The sequence below is a fragment of the Vespula vulgaris genome, chromosome 9 (genome assembly GCF_905475345.1).
Source record: "Vespula vulgaris chromosome 9, iyVesVulg1.1, whole genome shotgun sequence".
NCBI lineage: Eukaryota > Metazoa > Arthropoda > Insecta > Hymenoptera > Vespidae > Vespula > Vespula vulgaris.
This window is the reverse complement of record NC_066594.1, coordinates 304,567-322,994: the sequence shown is the minus strand read 5'-3', so window position 1 is coordinate 322,994 and position 18,428 is coordinate 304,567. Positions and strand designations below refer to the sequence as shown.

Genomic DNA, 18,428 nt, shown 5'->3' with positions numbered 1-18,428 from the left:
AAAGGATTCGAGATCGAAACATAATAAATAAATGTATATAATACATAATGTATTACATACACGCACACGCGTAATTCTTTTTTCTTTTCTCCTTTTTTATGTGAATAAATATTCCGTGTTTTTATTTCATAAAGACGTCCTTCCACGTTAGGTACAATATTTTCTTCGTTTTGCTTTTTTTTATTTTTGTTTCGCCTATCTTCTTGTCACTTTTTCGCACTCGCAGTACATTTTTTTCATGCGATACATCGCGCGACTTTTGTACATTACGATGAAGAGGATCGCCACGGATCTAGACTTGGTTTTCCTTTTTTTTTTTGCTTTTTGTTTATCCTTTTTAAAGCTATCGTTATAACACGTAGGCTACGCACGCACACAAAATATAGTGATGCTGGAAATCTCTAGGGATCCACGACCAAATTCGAGGTGCCGTACGCGATTACGCTAATGCTTTTTCCGCGCGTGTTACCTCGGTAGCCATTGGACAGACCTGCTTTGATAAATTAGGATCGATTACAAAAAATAGTGTATGTATATTTCATATCTATATGTAACACACGCGTATGTGTATATACGTATGTACGCATATACGTATATATCTTTACATGCGTGACTGTGTGTGTTTATATATGTATCTATGTATCTGTCCATATGGGTGTTTGTGTATATATATATATATATATATATATATATATATATATGTATATATATATATATTTTTTATATTCGCATTTTTTATATTTGTAAAGACAAGAACTTCTTTTTCATCGTGTCTTATACATTCGATACATTCTTATCTAAACAAACTTGACGCTATTGGCACGTATGTACGCTTATCTTGGACCGCTATTACATTCAAAAACTTAATTACAGACGGTGGCACGTCATAGCGTTTCTTTCTTCTTTTTCCCTTTCCTCTCTTCTTTTATATTTCTCTTACTTCTCTTTCTATGTTCCGTTTCGAATCCTCATCGAAGAGAACAAAACATGGCGGAACGTGGCACTGTAGAAACAGACTTTCTGGAATCGCACGATATACACACATAATACGTGTATTCCCTGATGGACATAATACTTATTTTATAATAGCGTATCTCGTATTGATATACAATATATATGTATATGTATGTATATATAATAAAATAATCAATTTTTAGATTTTTTTCCTCAGCAGTAATACATAATAATCATCGCGTTAACGTTGCGCGATCACATGTCTATTGTGATCTTATGTCGATTAGGATATCATAAGGATTTGTAAGCGAGTAAGAAATAGAACATGCGTTGCTTTGATATAAGAAAACATACTCGGACCCGTACAATCGATCGAATAATCTTTGTCCCGATCATATTCTGTTCTTGCTTTCTACATACTTACATACATACATACGTACGATCGTTTCTTGCTAGAAGCTTTCATCGATATTAGAGCTTCGCGTATCGTCGTTATGCGTCGTATTACGTATAATAGCGCAAGCAAACTAAAAATCCTTTCGTTAAAATTACAGCTTAACGCTTATATACTCCGATAATTGATTGTTTACTGTGCTCTCGTTAGTCCTTAATACTGAGACTGAAATAACGTGCATTATTGGTAAAGACTAAACTCTCATAAGAAGCCCGATTAGAAACGGACATCGTCGTCGCATGTTTGCCCATCGTCGACGTCTACGAATATTAATATAATATAATATATATATTATTTTTTGTTGCTTCTTATTAAAAAATACGACAAGATAGTCATTGTAAATTATCCTATGGATTCAAACGTTATATATGTATGTATAATATTTAAAATTTATCTGTTTCGTAAAGAGTAACGACCTGTGCAACGACGAAGATTAGAAAAATGACGTTTATCACATCGACGTAGAATATGAAATGGAGTAAATATAAGATCGACATCGTTTCTTTTTTTTTCATTTGTTTTCTTCACTTTGTGCGTAAATCGAGTGAATAATTATCAACTTGAAAACGCGAAAGCTCCGCATACGCAAGGGAACATTTTGCGTAACGCAAAGACCTACTAGTCCGCGAGCGAAAATGTTTCGCCGATTATTTACAACGAAACTGCTCAATATCGCAATGAGATTTAAGGGAAATAAAAATAAAATAATGGTATACTATTATGCGAGTCGAGAATGAGCTTATACAAAACAGATTGTACGTAGCTTATTAATTCGGACCGATCTTATATATCACTAGGGGCAGTGGTCCCGTATATATATAAGGTAAATCGTAAAGACAAAATTTCGTATTGGAAAGCTAGTAAAGTCACGACTAAAATTTCTTACATATTTTATCGGAAAAAAAAAACTATAGCAAAAACGTGTTTCATGTGTCACACGTTTAGTATATATGTATGTATATATCTATGCACAATATACATATATACGTATGCAGGGGCACACTGGACTATGCCCGAGCACATGGTAAAATATCTATGTAAGAATAAATTTACGTCCGAAAGTCGAAAAAATTACACTTACAATTTGTAATACGTCGTCGAAATGTTTGAATGAGAACGAAGGGTATATACTTAATTGTAAAGTCAAAAATAGAGAAGGAAAAAAGGAAAAAGAGATAGAAACAGAGAGAGAGAGAGAGAGAGACAGAGAGAGAGAGACAGACAGACAGACAGACAGAGAGAAAGAGAGAAACAAACAATGAGAAATAAGCTTGACATTAAGATTATGTTGAGAAGAAAGGGAATTTGACGAGCCAAATACACATGAGATAATACGTCACACAGCCAATAATATAGAATAAGAAATATGATGTAATATATACGTATGGGTTATAAACATGCATCTTTCTAAATATTTAACGATAAACAGAAGCAAACTATAAAATAAGAAAATAAACGAGAAATCAATCAATAATGAAGTTTGATAATATTGGCGAGAAGAAAAATCGTTAAATAAGAATAATTGCATAAGCGTTTACACGAGTTGCCAGGAAGTTATACGACTTTATAGAAAAATGAAAAACCAACACGGAACGCTTCTGCGTTATCCTAGTACGTAGTACATAATCAAAATAATTGAAAATTCGAAGGTCATATCTATTTTACCGGCACGTGCGACGTAAGCGACTCCTTTGAATGGCTTCAACACATGCCTCCTTTTTTTTCCACATGGAGGACGGATCGATCAGACACGACGAATAGCGTATACATGAATAAAGGATCGATCGATTAATCGATCGATTGACGAGGAATCATTCATCGGAGTGCAGATAAAAAGGGACGCGGTATTTAATCTAACGATTTCGACCTGTCTAATCTACGTTTACTTTCAAAATCAGAGTCAGTGTTCGTTCTCGTCGCGTCAAAATGTCTCGCGGCGGAAACGAATGACCCGGCTATCACATTATTGGATGGATTTGATTGAGGACTCGTAGCGACGTCCGTAAGAACGCGATTCGCGAAATCATATTTCCCCTTAGCGTTCTCGGACAAAGCAAAAGTCGTTCGCGCGAAGATCCCTTCGTGAGAACCTAAGGAATCCCTAGCTTCCTCTTCTTCTTCCTCCTCTTCCTCTCTTTCCTCTTCTTCATCGTCCTCATCCTCATCGTGTTTCGAACCAGTGGCATATCTTCCGACAAATTTGAATAATCTACCAGCGTTATTCTGGCCAACGTCGATCTCATCCGTTTTCTCCATTGTCCTCGAACGAACGGCTGAAAAAAATTCATCTACGTCGTCGCCCTTCATGTCCTCCTTCCAAAGTTGCTGACGATGCTGTCCGTATCTTCCGTTCGAGGAACAACTTTCGAGCTTCGTCTGTTCATGCACCTGAGATATCGTACAGTCCACGCCCTCACAAACGTCTCTCAAGACCTTCCGTTCTCTCGAACCGCTCGAATCGACTTCTGGCTTAAGCGTTTTACCTCTTCTCGAAGTACCGTGTACGATCGGCGGACGTTCAAAAGTATCAATCGGCGAGAGCGTCTCCAAACTCCGCTCCTGTCGCAAAGGAGAAACACAGAAATTCTGCCTGACGACGGCAGCGCTACCGACAACATTTTCCGCCGGACAGTACTGTGGAAAACGTACGTACGCTGCGTTCTCTTGCGTACAATCCTCAATGTTGTTCTGTCGTGAATTCACCGGACCGTTTGCACACTGTTGCATGGACTGTTGACCACGTGAGCCCGGATCCATCACGGTAGGATTTAATCTTGCCGGACTACACGGATAAGCGAAATACGAAGGCGCGCTCGGATTCGTTATCACATTGTTCCCTGGTACCAAATTCAATCTAGTAGCTCCTGCTTCCGGTGATGTTGGCGTCGAGGACGTCTTTCCTCGAGTTTGAGCGATCACCGTTTCGTAGCTCGGTGGTGGACCATATAATTGATAGTAGGGACAATTGGCGTCGTTCAACACCACATTCATGTTTTGATAATGCGTCGATGTCGTTGCATTACCGTTGAAATTGGGAGACGCTCCATTCCTTTGAGGACCTAACGGAAAATCTGTTCTTTAGCAAATACGTCTTCGTAGACCAACAATAAATTTCATGGAGTCTATCGAGCGTTATGTACATTCCCAAAAAGTTTTGGACTTGGGTGTAATAAGTAATAACGATTAGTAAAGTGTTCTGTGTTAAATGTTAAATCGATTGCTTTCTGAAGAAAATCGGGAAGTTTTAAAATACGATACCGTACGTGCCTAATTATACCAACGAAAGATCAATTTAAAAAATAACTTCATCGAAGTTAAATATTTGATAATCGATAAAAATGACATCGAAAGAAAATTTACTAGCCTTTCCACATACGATGTAATAGGACGGTGTTCCTTGCTGAATTATAAGAGATACGGGCTTGTTGCGGTTGACAAGCTTGACCTCGAAATGTGCTTTGCGTTCTCGAGTTGGAAGATCTATTCGGGATTGCAGATGCAGCGGCTCTATATCTTCCCTGTAACCTATATCGATACCACCAACCACCTCCGGAACACACCAGAAACATAATTATAACTAGGATCCTAAAAGAAAATTAAAAAATCATACGTTAATATGAAAGATTACTGAATTCGAATCTCGATTTATAATTATTAAAAATTTACGCACCAATAATACCATAAATGATGAAAATGAAGTCCAGGAGAGACACAGCAGCCGAAGGCGCAACAGTATTCGCTTCTAGAACACCTTAGATCGAAATAATCTTCGTAAAATTTTAACGCTTATAGTTTTCATTTAAACAAATGAAATATTTCTCGTTAAGAAAAATTTCTCATAATGAAAATCAAATATATGTAGATCAGAAAATGTATCGATCTTATGTAATTCTCGCGTATCATTACAATAAATATAAACATTATAAATCACATGCGTACAAATGAAAATCTTAAGATACATTAATTATTAAGTGTAACGTATATGTAACTCACTCATAATATTTTACTTGTTCAGGCATTTCAGAGGCACAGTATTTGGCTTCTGCCTAAAAGAATTTTGTCATTTATTATGATCTGATAATAAAAATAATAATACATGAAAGTCGATGTATTTTAAATGACACGATACGATTTGTACGATTGCTTTTAAATACTTATAACAAACCAATGCTAAACAATCATTATATTCGTGAACAAATCTCAACAAAACGGAATATTTGCTTTTTTTCAAACAAAATCTTTTTTATAAATGTCTCGATAACCATTTTCTTTGGTACATAATGGAATGACCGTGCTTGATTGATGTAATAAAATCATGTATAGTGTAATATAACTTACATAAACTAAACATTTGGACGTTCCTATGAATATCGCCAATTTCCGTTTCGTGCTACCAGTCATTTTGGCGAAAAACATTTATTCCACTTTCCCACAATCAAAAACAATACGAACTCGCGCTATGTTTTGACATAATCACCTTCGACTGGCATGTGCACACAACATCGCACACCATTTATTGATTTCAATTTCGGGACTCAATCATGACGTCATATTATGCAGTATAGCCAACATGAATAATTATTCGTACAGATTCCACTGTTACCGACGGTAAATTTAAAGAAACAGCTATCTCAAATCTTCTACTTAAAAATAACAATTGTAAAATATATAATTTTATGTTATATTACTTAATATTTATATCATGACGATTATAAAATTGTTATATTAATTACTTTTAATACTTGTAACAATTGACCACATTTAATATCTCTAAAAATATAATCATTGTAAAAATACAATATACGAATACAAATTATTTAATATACGTTTAGAATTTATATCACATATAATAACATAGTATGTTCATAAGTGTAAAATTATATTTTTATAAAATTAATTGATGTCATTATTGTTATACATACAATATATATTAGGTACATGAGTATAAAATATTGAATATTTCACTTTAATAGTGATTTTATAGATGAGATAATTGGAATAATATAATAAGTTTACTTATCATTCCACTATTCAAAAATAATTCATATAAAATATATGAATTTATCTATATGTCATGCAATTGTCATAATTTTCTTCCTAATAATTATATATTATTATATATTATATATTATATATTATTATAATAATTATAAATTAAAAAATTGTAATTATAAACAAAAAATATATACAATGTCAATACTCTGTTATAGTAAGTAATAAATGAAAAAGTTGTTCTTTTCTCTATTATTCTACTAATTTTCTTATATATTACAAGTATTTTTATCCTTTTTTATTCCTAAATACTTATTTGTTGTTGCCAATTTTATTTATGAATCAGGATTTGATTGTACTATCACGTATGTTATACCAGTATGTCTCTGTGACAATATAGAACAGATCTTCTGCATTTTATAGTACAAGCCGATGCAGCAAATCATGATTATGGCTAATATTTCTAAGATTAATATCCTGTAAACATAAAAAAATATTACTTTATCTAACAATCTTAAATCATACATTATTGTTGTTCAAAATTATAATAACAAAACTTTACTTACACCATAAAAACTATGTCATATTATCCGATAGGATAACAAGTTTCTTCATCGCAACAAAACTCCCATATATCACACAGTCCCTATGCACAATCATACATGGATGACTAGAAGACAATATTACAAAATAATGTCAGTTAGCCAAATACAATACTATGATTCCATATGCAATTGTAGGTATTATAAAATGAATACAAAAGTAATGAATTTTTTTCTTCTTTCACTCACCATTGAAATTGTTGATATCAAAATAACAAAAAGTGTAAACATATTCGTCATGAAAAACATGATCAATAACTCAACAATCATCTTTAACACTATGATATTATGTAATTAAATATCACTAACTTGGTTTTTTTATTATTTTAATCGAATCAAATTTATAATACCTATGTTTTTCTTAACATATCAACAATATGCATATACGTAAGTAATTACTTCTATAAGGTGTTTATACAAAAATAATCTTATACCTTTAATTCATCCTTATCAAATTCTATTGTATTTACATTATTTAGAAACTATAGAAACAATATATATTCAGATTAAACGTCAACGTTACAAATTAAATTTATATCATTATTATTTATTGTTGTACATACGCCTTAATAATTATACGTTCGAAAAATCACCTATAATAGCTTAAGGATAAAATACATTCCGTTGTAACTTTACCTGATTTGTCACAAAAAAAGAATTAATAAGATCTTATTCTATATACATGAATATGTGACTTGTATTTTCAGGTCAGTTAGATCCAAAGAGAATTGGACACCGTATCTGTGTGAATTGAGATTGTATGGATAAGATTTCCTTTGAGTACGTACGTGGTATTTCTTCAATCATCGATCAAAAATTAATTTTCTAAAAATGGCAATAAGCCCAAGCACAAAGCAAAAGATTGCTATTGTCTTAGATGTCAGCAAAGTTATATTTCATTGGGGTTTTATTCCTACTGTCCTCTTTTTAGGTTAGATTTTATTTTGTACCTAATATATTTGTTATAAATATTTATTAAAATTTATTACATAATATGTATAATAAATGTTTTAACATTGGTAAATATACGTTTACATATGTATATATATTTACAGGATTTAGAAAAGGTGCAGATCCTGGCATGCCTCCACTATCACTTATGAAGTAGGTTATCTTTGAATTTAATAAAAGTTAAAATACAAAAAAAAGTTGATTTCTACTAATTAAAGAACTATGAACTTATAATTAAACATATTTTTTTTTTTTACAGTTTACTATGGCAGTAACATGATTCCTCTGTTTTTCTTAATCAATACTTTTCATTTCTATTCAATCAATATTTTACATTTCTAAATTTCGGAACTAAATTTCTTTTTTATATTGCTTTAGCCAAAAAATTATTTAAATATGAAACCCATGTTTGTTAAATAAATAATATGTTTGTGTTGCATTTTGAAATAACTTCTTCTTATTACAAATATTATATTAAGTAACAAATAACGTAAAAACATATTTAAAGGACAATAATGTTACCTATGTATGTACACTTTAAATTTAAAGAAAGAGAGTCACCTTTGTGTTTTATTAGTAATTGATATCAAAAATAAAATTCAACAAATAAGTAAATAAATATTGATTTATAGTGCCATAAGAAAATGGGAAACAGTCTTAATTACATTATTGCCAATCCTTAATTTATAAAAATAAAAGAAAATATAAATTTTATAATAAATAGTTCTGTAACTTCATTTAAATGTTTATATAATTGTAATCTACTAATTGATTGGTGCATAACTAAACAATGCCATTTATTTTCTTAAATAATATTATTTACGTTAAATAATAATAATTAATATGATGTTAAAAATAATAATATAAAATAATAATATTATTACGAGTTAAATGAAAAGTTATAGCTAATAAAATTCTTTACAAATAACTATATTAATAAGAAAAGTGATATCATTAGCTATATTCAGTAATTTATAAAAAGAAGTATTAATGATAGATTCAATGCTATTTATCATTTTAGATACATTATCTAATAAAGAAATTAAATATTTTAATATAGTTTGTTCCCTTGAATTTTTTTTATTTTTCAATTCAATCTTTCCATATATCATATGAATTGAATTTATTCTTTCTTCATATTTTAATATCCTTTTACGTAGATTATATCATGCTTTTAATTTATTAATTTTCTCTTTTAAGTTCATAGGAGAGTACTTTGATAAGGTATTAGAAACAAGGCTGTAAAATATAAATAACTGCTTCTTAAGATTTATATTTGCAATAATATTTTTATTGCAATTATTGCTACTCTCTATATTATATTTATATGAATCAAAATTAAATTGTACATAGTGATTTAACCAATTAAAAATACATAAATTACATTCTATAGTTTCTTTTATATACCTTATTAAACTAAAATTTTCTTCTGTTTGCAACCATGCGTTATCAATACCCAAATGGACAATATTCACATGTTCGTAGTCTTGTATTGATGTTGATAGAATTGAAATAGAACTTTTTGATTATTTACAATTAACATTAATGAGATTAATTATTCAAATTAATTGATGTTAATTAATTGAATTGGCACTGTTTTATACACACACACACACACATAATTCTACTTTCCTTTGATTCATTAGGTTATATTTTTGGTGCTTCAATTTTTATTTGAGACCTTACAACGCGTTGAGCCTAGTAAGCGTATTTTTAGTATATCACAAAAAATAGAAACCACTAGGCAAACATATTGGAAAAACATAAAGCAATTGGTGGCGTTCAAATCTATTTGTTTTGTTGTATAAAACCTATAATGTAATTTGGGTTTAACAGTTATATATAGTAATTTTTCTGTCTTTTAACCTACTTATTTATCAACATTATAAACCAATAACTATAATATTAATTATTTAAGAAAGAACTTTATTAAAATATAAAATTGCACAACATATCTACGTATAAAACATGGTTTCATGTAACTATTTTCTTTTTCTTTTAGATATATTCAATATAAGAAGCAAAGGCAACATAATTGGTCTGATTTAATAGCATTGAAATAACGAACGAATAATTTTATTAATGTCGCAAGAAGATGCGAGACGAATTTAAAAACGATTACAAAGTAACATAAGAAAATAAAAATTAACTATTAGCAATTGATACTATTACCACGAGTTTTTTTTTTTTTTTTTTTTTTTTTTTCTTCAGATTCGTTTCGTTTCGTGAAGACAATGCACGAAGTGCATCGTATCACACTCATGAAATGAAACGCACATCCTACTTCTTATACGAGTACATCTCGCATCTGCGATTTATAGTCAGTCATACCATCTTTAAGACGAATCAATATAGTAAAAAATACCGGATCACTATAGTTACTGAATCTTTAACATCATTTAGTTCTGAAATCTTTAAATTAATTATGAAAATATAAATTCCCTACATCCATTTTTTATATATATATACAAAACCATTACACATGATTCAATAATAATATTGCCAATTTTTTATATTTTTAATATAAATATATTATTTTTTTATTAAAAATTATTTGGGTTAATAGTCTTTTTTTTTTAATTGTCTAAAAAGTTATCTTCCACTTCATTCAGCATTTTCAAGTTAGCATCTTCAAATTTTTTTTTTTCTTGTTTTTAAAAGTATTGAACAAAAATATTTAATTTGCATAAGAAAGATTAAAGGAAGAATTACCTCCTATAGATTCATTTTTAAAAGTGAATTTATATATTATTTATTATTATTATAATAAAATTTGCAAGTCATCATACGTAACCGTTTTTCCATTCAGAACTTAATAGGATAAGCATTTGAATAAAAATAATGTTATAACACAATATATATATACATAAATAGATACATATATATTCACTATTCATTAATGAACAATAAAATACATTTTGTGTACTATTTTTATTTGAGTTGATAAATATTTATATTAATAATGTAATAATCTTTATCAAATATGAATTAATGTATAAATAGATAGGAAAAAAGAATAATTATTATATTACTTGTTCATTATCTTTCTATTACGATATTGTAATTTTATATTTTACAATTAGTTAAAATATTTTGATTTTCTAACTTTGGATTTATAATTTCATCAGCGCCATCATACTATAACGTCACAGATGATAACATTCCCAAGCATTTGGCAACCACGCGCTCCAGTCGACAAATTTTCAATGTTTCGAAGTTTATAAAGGTAACGATAGAATGAGTGAGCCACAATTAAAGAAAGTGAAGATGTCGAGTTCACTGGCTCAATTAAAGGAGATGACAACAGTTGTCGCCGACACCGGTGACTTTGAAGGTAAGTAAATAAAATTCGAGTAAAAAAAATATATTTAAAGTCGTACGATTCCGGGCATAGGTGAAGGTTACCGAACTTGCTTTTACGTAAATGCAACAAACGCATGATTTGTTTTTTACGTCATATTTATGATTAATTCCTTGATGGTAGATGTGATATATCCGAATATTAATTATTCCATAGAATTTAATATCAAAAGGAATACAATTATGATTTTAAATAACAAAATACATATACGCACACACGATCACACACACAACACACACATGCATGAAAAATGTATCGATATGTTCACGCGATCAATTCAAAAATATTCGTTGCAAAACAATAACAGATATATTTATTATTGTGTGTTTCGAACACTTGGAACGGTATTAATTTTATATAACAATGGCAATAGTAAAGTTGCCATCAATTATTGTCAAACGAAATATAAAGCATGTTTATTTAATACATGCATTTTACAACAATCGTATGGAAACTAACCTTGATAATAAATATATAAAATATAATTTAATATTATGTTTTATTAATAATGCTTTAGCACAGTATCCTATATATTAATTTTCCGTAATAAAGATTATGATCATCTGTTCAAATTAAATGATTGAAGAATAAATTGAATCGTTGATTTATTATTTTATTAAACATCATTGAGAAAAATAAAGATCTAAAAAAGAAGTTAAGACTGCAGTTATACCTTTAAACATGATTTAATCTTTAATTATAGCCATGGAACAATTCAAACCGACTGATGCAACTACCAATCCATCTTTGATTCTTGCTGTTGCTAGTCAAAAGAAATATGCTCATTTAATTGACAAAGCTGTTCATTATGGCAAAAAGACAGGATCGTAAGTAAAAATATTTACTTACATTTTTCACTTTAATTAAAAACATATTTTATTATTAGGACATTAGAAGAACAAATTGAAGCAGCATTAGATTTCACATGTATCTTATTTGGTAAAGAGATACTTAATATTATTCCTGGAAGAGTTTCTACTGAAGTAGATGCTCGGCTATCATTCAACAAAAATGCTAGCATTGAAAAAGCAAAAAAATTGATTGATTTATATGAAGAGAATGGAGTAAGCAAGGAACGTGTATTAATTAAATTAGCTTCTACCTGGGAAGGCATTCAAGCTGCAAAGTAAGTGTTACTATATAAATTATACTATCATTATATTTTAATAATATTTGGAATTGAATATATTTCAATATATATTTTTATAGAGAACTTGAGGAAAAGTATGGCATTCATTGCAATTTAACTCTTCTATTTTCTTTCACTCAAGCTGTTGCTTGTGCAGAAGCTGGAGTAACTCTTATTTCACCATTTGTTGGCAGAATTCTTGATTGGTAAATGTTCTACTCAATTTAACATTTTAAAATTATAATTACTTATATTAATCATTTTTACAGGTATGTAGCGAACACAGATAAGAAAGTATATGAAGCTAAAGAAGATCCGGGAGTATTATCAGTTACAAAAATTTATAATTATTATAAAAAGTTTGGCTATAAAACTGTTGTAATGGGTGCTTCTTTTAGAAATACAGGTAAACTTGTAATAAATTAAAAAAAAAAAATAATATATAGACATTTTGATATATACAAATTTTAGGTGAAATTAAGCAATTGTCCGGTTGTGATTTTTTAACCATAAGTCCAAAATTATTGGAAGAATTGGAAAAAAGCAATGAACCTATTCGTAAAGTATTAACAGAGGATGCTGCTAAGAAAAGCGACCTACAAAAAATCACTTTAAATGAGGCCAAATTTAGATGGCTTTTAAATGAGGATCAGATGGCAACTGATAAACTAAGCGAAGGTATTCGGAAATTTGCAATAGATGTGCGCAAACTTGAAAAACTATTGCAAGAAAAATTGCAAATATAAGCATTTTCAAAAATACTTGCTCATAACTGTAACAAATAATTATTTTGTAAAAATGCTTATTGAAGATATACTTTAAAATGTATTATACATTTCTGTTTAAAATTCTACTATTTGTAAAAAGGATGGTTTATTATGTATACATATGTTATATTTATAAAATGTGTATATGTATATATTTATATAAAGAATCATATATATATATTTATACGCATGTATATCTCCTCAAAGGTTCTGATGTAGTTATTGTATAAATATTTACCTATTCTATCCTGTTTGAAATAACTACCTGTATTTTCTTTATATGTGTATGTATATTTTTACTATTTTGCAACATTTTTGTAGGGTTACTAATCATTGTCATGAAATCTTTTCCTTTTTATTAGTTTTCACAATAATATTATGGTACAATTATATAAAACAATCTCTATAAATTTAAAATTTCATAGAAAACATATAACTTGAGTTATATAAATATTGTATTAGAAACTCAAAACTATATAGCATGCTAAAAAGAATAGTTTAGGGTTTAAAAAGAACATAATATTTATTAAGTTTGCTTAAAATGAATAAAAAATTTGATTTTCATGAGATTATAAGCAATTTTTAGCTTTGACGATGACGACTTAATTGCTTGCTTTTACATACAGTATAAAAGATTGTTAGAAAAGATCTCATTATACTTTAATGTTTAAAAATAATATTATACATCTATGTTTGTTTCAATTAATTTTGGATCTTAGTCTAGCTAAAGCTTTATCTCTCAACGCCTTTAAATTTTATTGTTGTGATGATTATCATACATTTGCAATAACTTGATATTACCAATCTTGTATAATAACTACATACGCATACTTTTTTACTTTTACAGATAAAATTGCTATTATATTATATTTTGGGATCAAGAAAAAATAAACAGCTTATAATAATATTAATAAACAGCTTATAATAATAATATTAATAAACAGCTTATAATAATAATATTAATAAACAGCAGTTTATAATAATAATGTAATAGATTATTGCATTAATAAGTAATACATTTGTCAAAATTTCCATATTATTAGACATTTCTTTGTTATTTTATATTAGAATCTATTCAACATGAATGTAGAACATGTCATGATTCATGCAAAATTTCAAATCAAATTTAAAACTTACGTTTATATCAAAAGTAATAGCAAATGAATATTTTTCACAATTGTGATTACATAAGACATTCTCGCATGACGATAAGATATTCTCGCGTAATATCTAAAAATGCACTATAATCATACATTCTATAACCAAACATAAGTTGTAAATAGAATACTTTGCGCACAAGAAAACAGTTTTATATTAAATCAAACAATTATGTTTTTAATAATTTCAACGATATAAATTTACGTTGTAAATGTAATGATATTTAGAATGCTATAATAAATGCTTAAAAAAATCTCGAATGCTTTTATTGTGTTCGAAGAATCTTGGTTACAGAATCATAATTACGTAATGTTATTACACGAAGTAATCAGAAACGTGCAAAGTTGCTTTGCGGGCTTTTTGTCTATTATCCCCACCATACTGGAATATTCCAATTATATTCATTATTATTATATTATCATACCACGATATTACTGTGTGTTATTACAAATAAAGGATTTGTATGTTATGTAGATAGTTCTCATTGAATTATACACCTGAAAGATGACAAAATTTTCTAGTGATATGTTTAATGAAATACGAAACAGTATTACTATTACGAAAAGAAGACATGATTATATTAGGTCAAAAGTTATTCTTGATTATAACGAAAACGAATCTTTTGTTGATATATCAAATCAAATGTCAGTATAGAGCAACCTATTACAGAGAAACGTTATATACTATAAAAAATTAACTTTTGGACTTCTTTTGAACGTATGAATAATGTACAGGAGACAAGGCATAATTTCATTTCAATTATTAAATTTAATAAGTAAGAAATTATGTGCTTAACACATTGCTAAGATGAAAGCACTAAGTATTATAATAACTATAATTATTACCTAAAATTACGACCATAAAAAAGAACTGTCTCTTCTTCTTTTTAATGATTATTTTATAGTTTTATAAATATTATAAGATATCTTTTACACATATATATAATTAATGTAATAAAGTAGATTATCGATAGTTATATTTCTGCAATATCAACTTTGTAACGCCTTTCAATTCAGTATTTTGTAACATTCCTGCACATTTATATTTCACTTTGGTTGCATTCATTTTTGAGTATTAAAGTAAAACCTGTAGAGGGTTTTTGTAAATACAAGAACTTGCATTGTGCAGTACACACACACACACACACACACACACACACACACACGACTAATCCTATTTTGTGAAGAACAATAATATTTTTTCTTTATGCATTTACAGTAGGGAATATAGTAACGAATTTTTCTGTCTTCCTTCAATTGTAATAGAATCGATTATACCTATAACTGTATTATATAGTCGCGGTAAATGAATTTCGTATCAATAAGAAGGTTTTCTTTTCATCTACTTTATATTAATCCTGCCTTAAATCTATTGTACAAAGAAAAGTATTATTGTATGAGAATTTTGTTATGTCGAAGGTGCACATGTTTTCACAGGCATATGTACAAGCAGGTGATTGTTTTGTTTCTGGAGAAGCATGATTTTTATTTCGATATTTTAGTAGTGATTATACTAAATTTCTAATTTATTACAGCTTCTAATTCCTATAATTTGAGTAAATATTTTAATATTTTTTAGCAATATTATCTTCTTGATTCATTGTCATATTTCAAATATATATAAATGTTCTCAACTGATAATCATATTTTTTTTATAAGATAGAGTAACGTTTGTAGAAAGAGAATCTTTTCTTATCGGTGCAAAATCCAATGATACGTTATTAACCTAACATTACGTGTATATATACGGATATCTACTTCAGTGAGAAGGTCATATAATAGGAGCATGTGATTAGATAGTGTTTGCAGTTATCACCTTATAGTTATAACATATTTTCTCTTTCAGAAGTAAATTATTATTTTATAAATTATTATATTTTGCAATTTAATATGTTAAAATAATTTAGAAACTTGAATCCAGTGTATTTAATTATAACTTATATAGTATAATTTATTTTACAAGCAAAATATATATTTTAACAATATGGCAACGTTAAATGTAAAAAACTTAAAAATTACAAAGAGACCATTATATGTACCAAGTCTTCATAAAATAAAAAATGGTAAATATTCTTGACTTATTAATGATTGTATTGTTTTAACTGCTTCTTTAATATTTTTAATTTTATTTGATATATCATATTACAGTTTTAGAAGAAGGATTATCTACAAATTTTGCAGAAGTCAAAGTAGAAGTTGTAGATTGTCCAGATTTAACGCAGAAACCATTTTTACTTTCTGCTTCAGGTATTATTTTATTTGCATTTCATAATTTTTATTATTGTACTAAACATAAAGTTTAATATTAACTTATATTAATTTATATTGATGGAATTCATATATATTAATTATAAAATTATATAAAAACGTTATTAGGATTAAGTGGCAACCCTACTATTCTTGAATTTGGAGGTCCATCTTATCTATTGCCTCTTGTTCAAAGGGATAAGATATATGATATTCATCAGTTTTTAGAACACTTAAACTACTCTGATAATGCTTTCGTTATTGGTGCAGGTGCTGGGCCATGGCCATATTTAAATTGCAATTGTGAAGTAAGAAAATCAGTGTGTGTGTGTGCGTGTGTGTTTGTGCACGCATTGTATGTATATTCCACACTTATTTATTTTCATATTATAATGACTAATATTTTAGTTAATGATGAATTTAGTTGTTTCATCATCTGAAATAAAGAATGAAACACGTATTGCTTCAGTTGATAAGTCAAGTGAAAAATGTACACTTGAAACATTAAATGGAAATGAAACTAGACTTGCACTATTAGCAAATCTTTTTTTAAGTGAAGGAAAAACAGGATCCGTCTTAAAAGTGCATGTTAAAAAGCGCATTGGAGAGGATGATTTTATAGCCTGTATGCAAAAAGCACTTGCACACCATTATGAAAATAAACTTGTTGGTAAATAAACTCTGTCTGTGTGTGTGTATGATATGTGCATACGTACGTGTTAAAATTTATCATCAGTCTTATTTAAATAAGAAAAATTAGTACACATTTTTGAATAGGTATTGGTGGAACATTTTTAATAAATGAAGGAAAAGTAAAACAGCATGTTATGCAAGATTTTTCTACTACACCATTAAATAATGTACAGCAACTAAATGATTGGTTACGTTTTTATAATATGTCAACTCCTCTTATAGCTGTTGGAACATTTGTGAGTTCAGAAACAGTAAGTTCTTATTGAAATTTGCAATTTATTTACATAGAACTAAATTAATGGAGGATAAATGAAAAAATTCATAAGCTTAGTATGAAAAACAGGTATCTAGAAAATAAATTACTTTTTGGTTAATTTCTGATACAACTATTTAAATTATTTAATAAGTTATGACTTGTAAGATTATCATAATAAAATATCATTTGAATATTTTATACTTTTGTAGGATTTAGATCTGAGAGTACAACATTTTCACAGTTTCTCACATCATGGTGAAGGAGGACATTATCATATTGATACTACACCTGAGACTATAGAATATTTGGGATATTTTAACCTAGGAAATAATTTATACCGTATTGATCAACCAGAGAAGAGTTTAAAATTTGGAAAGGACTAACTTATTATATCCATATAAACTATTGGTTTGCCCAGTAAGAGTAATATCTGAATATTTAATAAAAAATATTACTGCTTTTTATTTAGTTATAAAAACGGAAAATTTTAATATTAATTATTAATCAATCCAACATTTACATAGTTTTATTGTGTGTGTGTGTGTGCGCGCGCGCGCGCGTGTGTGCATGTGTGTGAGCATATGCATAGGTGATATAACTATACTTATTGACAATAATATATTTGAAAAAAGTACGTTTAAAAGAATAGTCTAGATACATATTAAAAAATAGATATGTATAATAGCACAGAAAATTAATAAAAATATGTTCTATTTAGCTTAATCTTTTCATATCCTTACATACACTTTTTTCTTTTTATATATTTGTAGCATTATACGTTTTACAATTAATGCAAATATTCGATATCACCTCATTTCATTCCATCTTTTAGGGATTATTAATCCTTTATTAATCTTCTTGACGC

At 28.4% G+C, this 18,428-nt stretch overlaps 3 protein-coding genes across 5 annotated transcripts; 2 read left to right on the top strand and 1 right to left on the bottom strand.

The window, feature by feature from the left end:
• Positions 1-74: 74 nt before the first annotated feature.
• Positions 75-6,179, bottom strand: LOC127066371 (uncharacterized). 2 transcript variants are annotated; one of them, XM_051000026.1, is made up of 5 exons: positions 5,747-6,179; positions 5,402-5,450; positions 5,079-5,159; positions 4,773-4,993; positions 75-4,467 (listed from the first exon to the last, which is right to left on the bottom strand). In XM_051000026.1, exons 2-5 carry the CDS (start codon positions 5,425-5,427, stop codon positions 3,257-3,259), a joined length of 1,539 nt encoding a protein of 512 aa, XP_050855983.1. In that variant the 5' UTR covers positions 5,428-5,450; positions 5,747-6,179; the 3' UTR covers positions 75-3,256. The 2 variants fall into 2 exon arrangements, with proteins under 2 accessions (XP_050855983.1, XP_050855982.1); XM_051000025.1 differs by having other exon boundaries at positions 5,402-5,454; positions 5,747-6,172.
• Positions 6,180-11,108: 4,929 nt separating this feature from the next.
• LOC127066375 (transaldolase) lies at positions 11,109-13,394 on the top strand. The gene is made up of 6 exons (XM_051000033.1): positions 11,109-11,287; positions 12,018-12,141; positions 12,201-12,440; positions 12,524-12,649; positions 12,713-12,849; positions 12,915-13,394. The coding sequence occupies exons 1-6, from the start codon at positions 11,191-11,193 to the stop codon at positions 13,187-13,189; spliced, it is 999 nt and encodes a 332-aa protein (XP_050855990.1). The 5' UTR covers positions 11,109-11,190; the 3' UTR covers positions 13,190-13,394.
• Positions 13,395-15,520: 2,126 nt separating this feature from the next.
• Positions 15,521-18,280, top strand: LOC127066373 (ester hydrolase C11orf54 homolog). 2 transcript variants are annotated; one of them, XM_051000030.1, is made up of 7 exons: positions 15,521-15,820; positions 16,331-16,430; positions 16,516-16,614; positions 16,744-16,922; positions 17,023-17,284; positions 17,392-17,558; positions 17,773-18,280. In XM_051000030.1, exons 1-7 carry the CDS (start codon positions 15,674-15,676, stop codon positions 17,944-17,946), a joined length of 1,128 nt encoding a protein of 375 aa, XP_050855987.1. In that variant the 5' UTR covers positions 15,521-15,673; the 3' UTR covers positions 17,947-18,280. The 2 variants fall into 2 exon arrangements, with proteins under 2 accessions (XP_050855987.1, XP_050855988.1); XM_051000031.1 differs by lacking the exon at positions 15,521-15,820 and having other exon boundaries at positions 16,204-16,430.
• Positions 18,281-18,428: the final 148 nt, after the last annotated feature.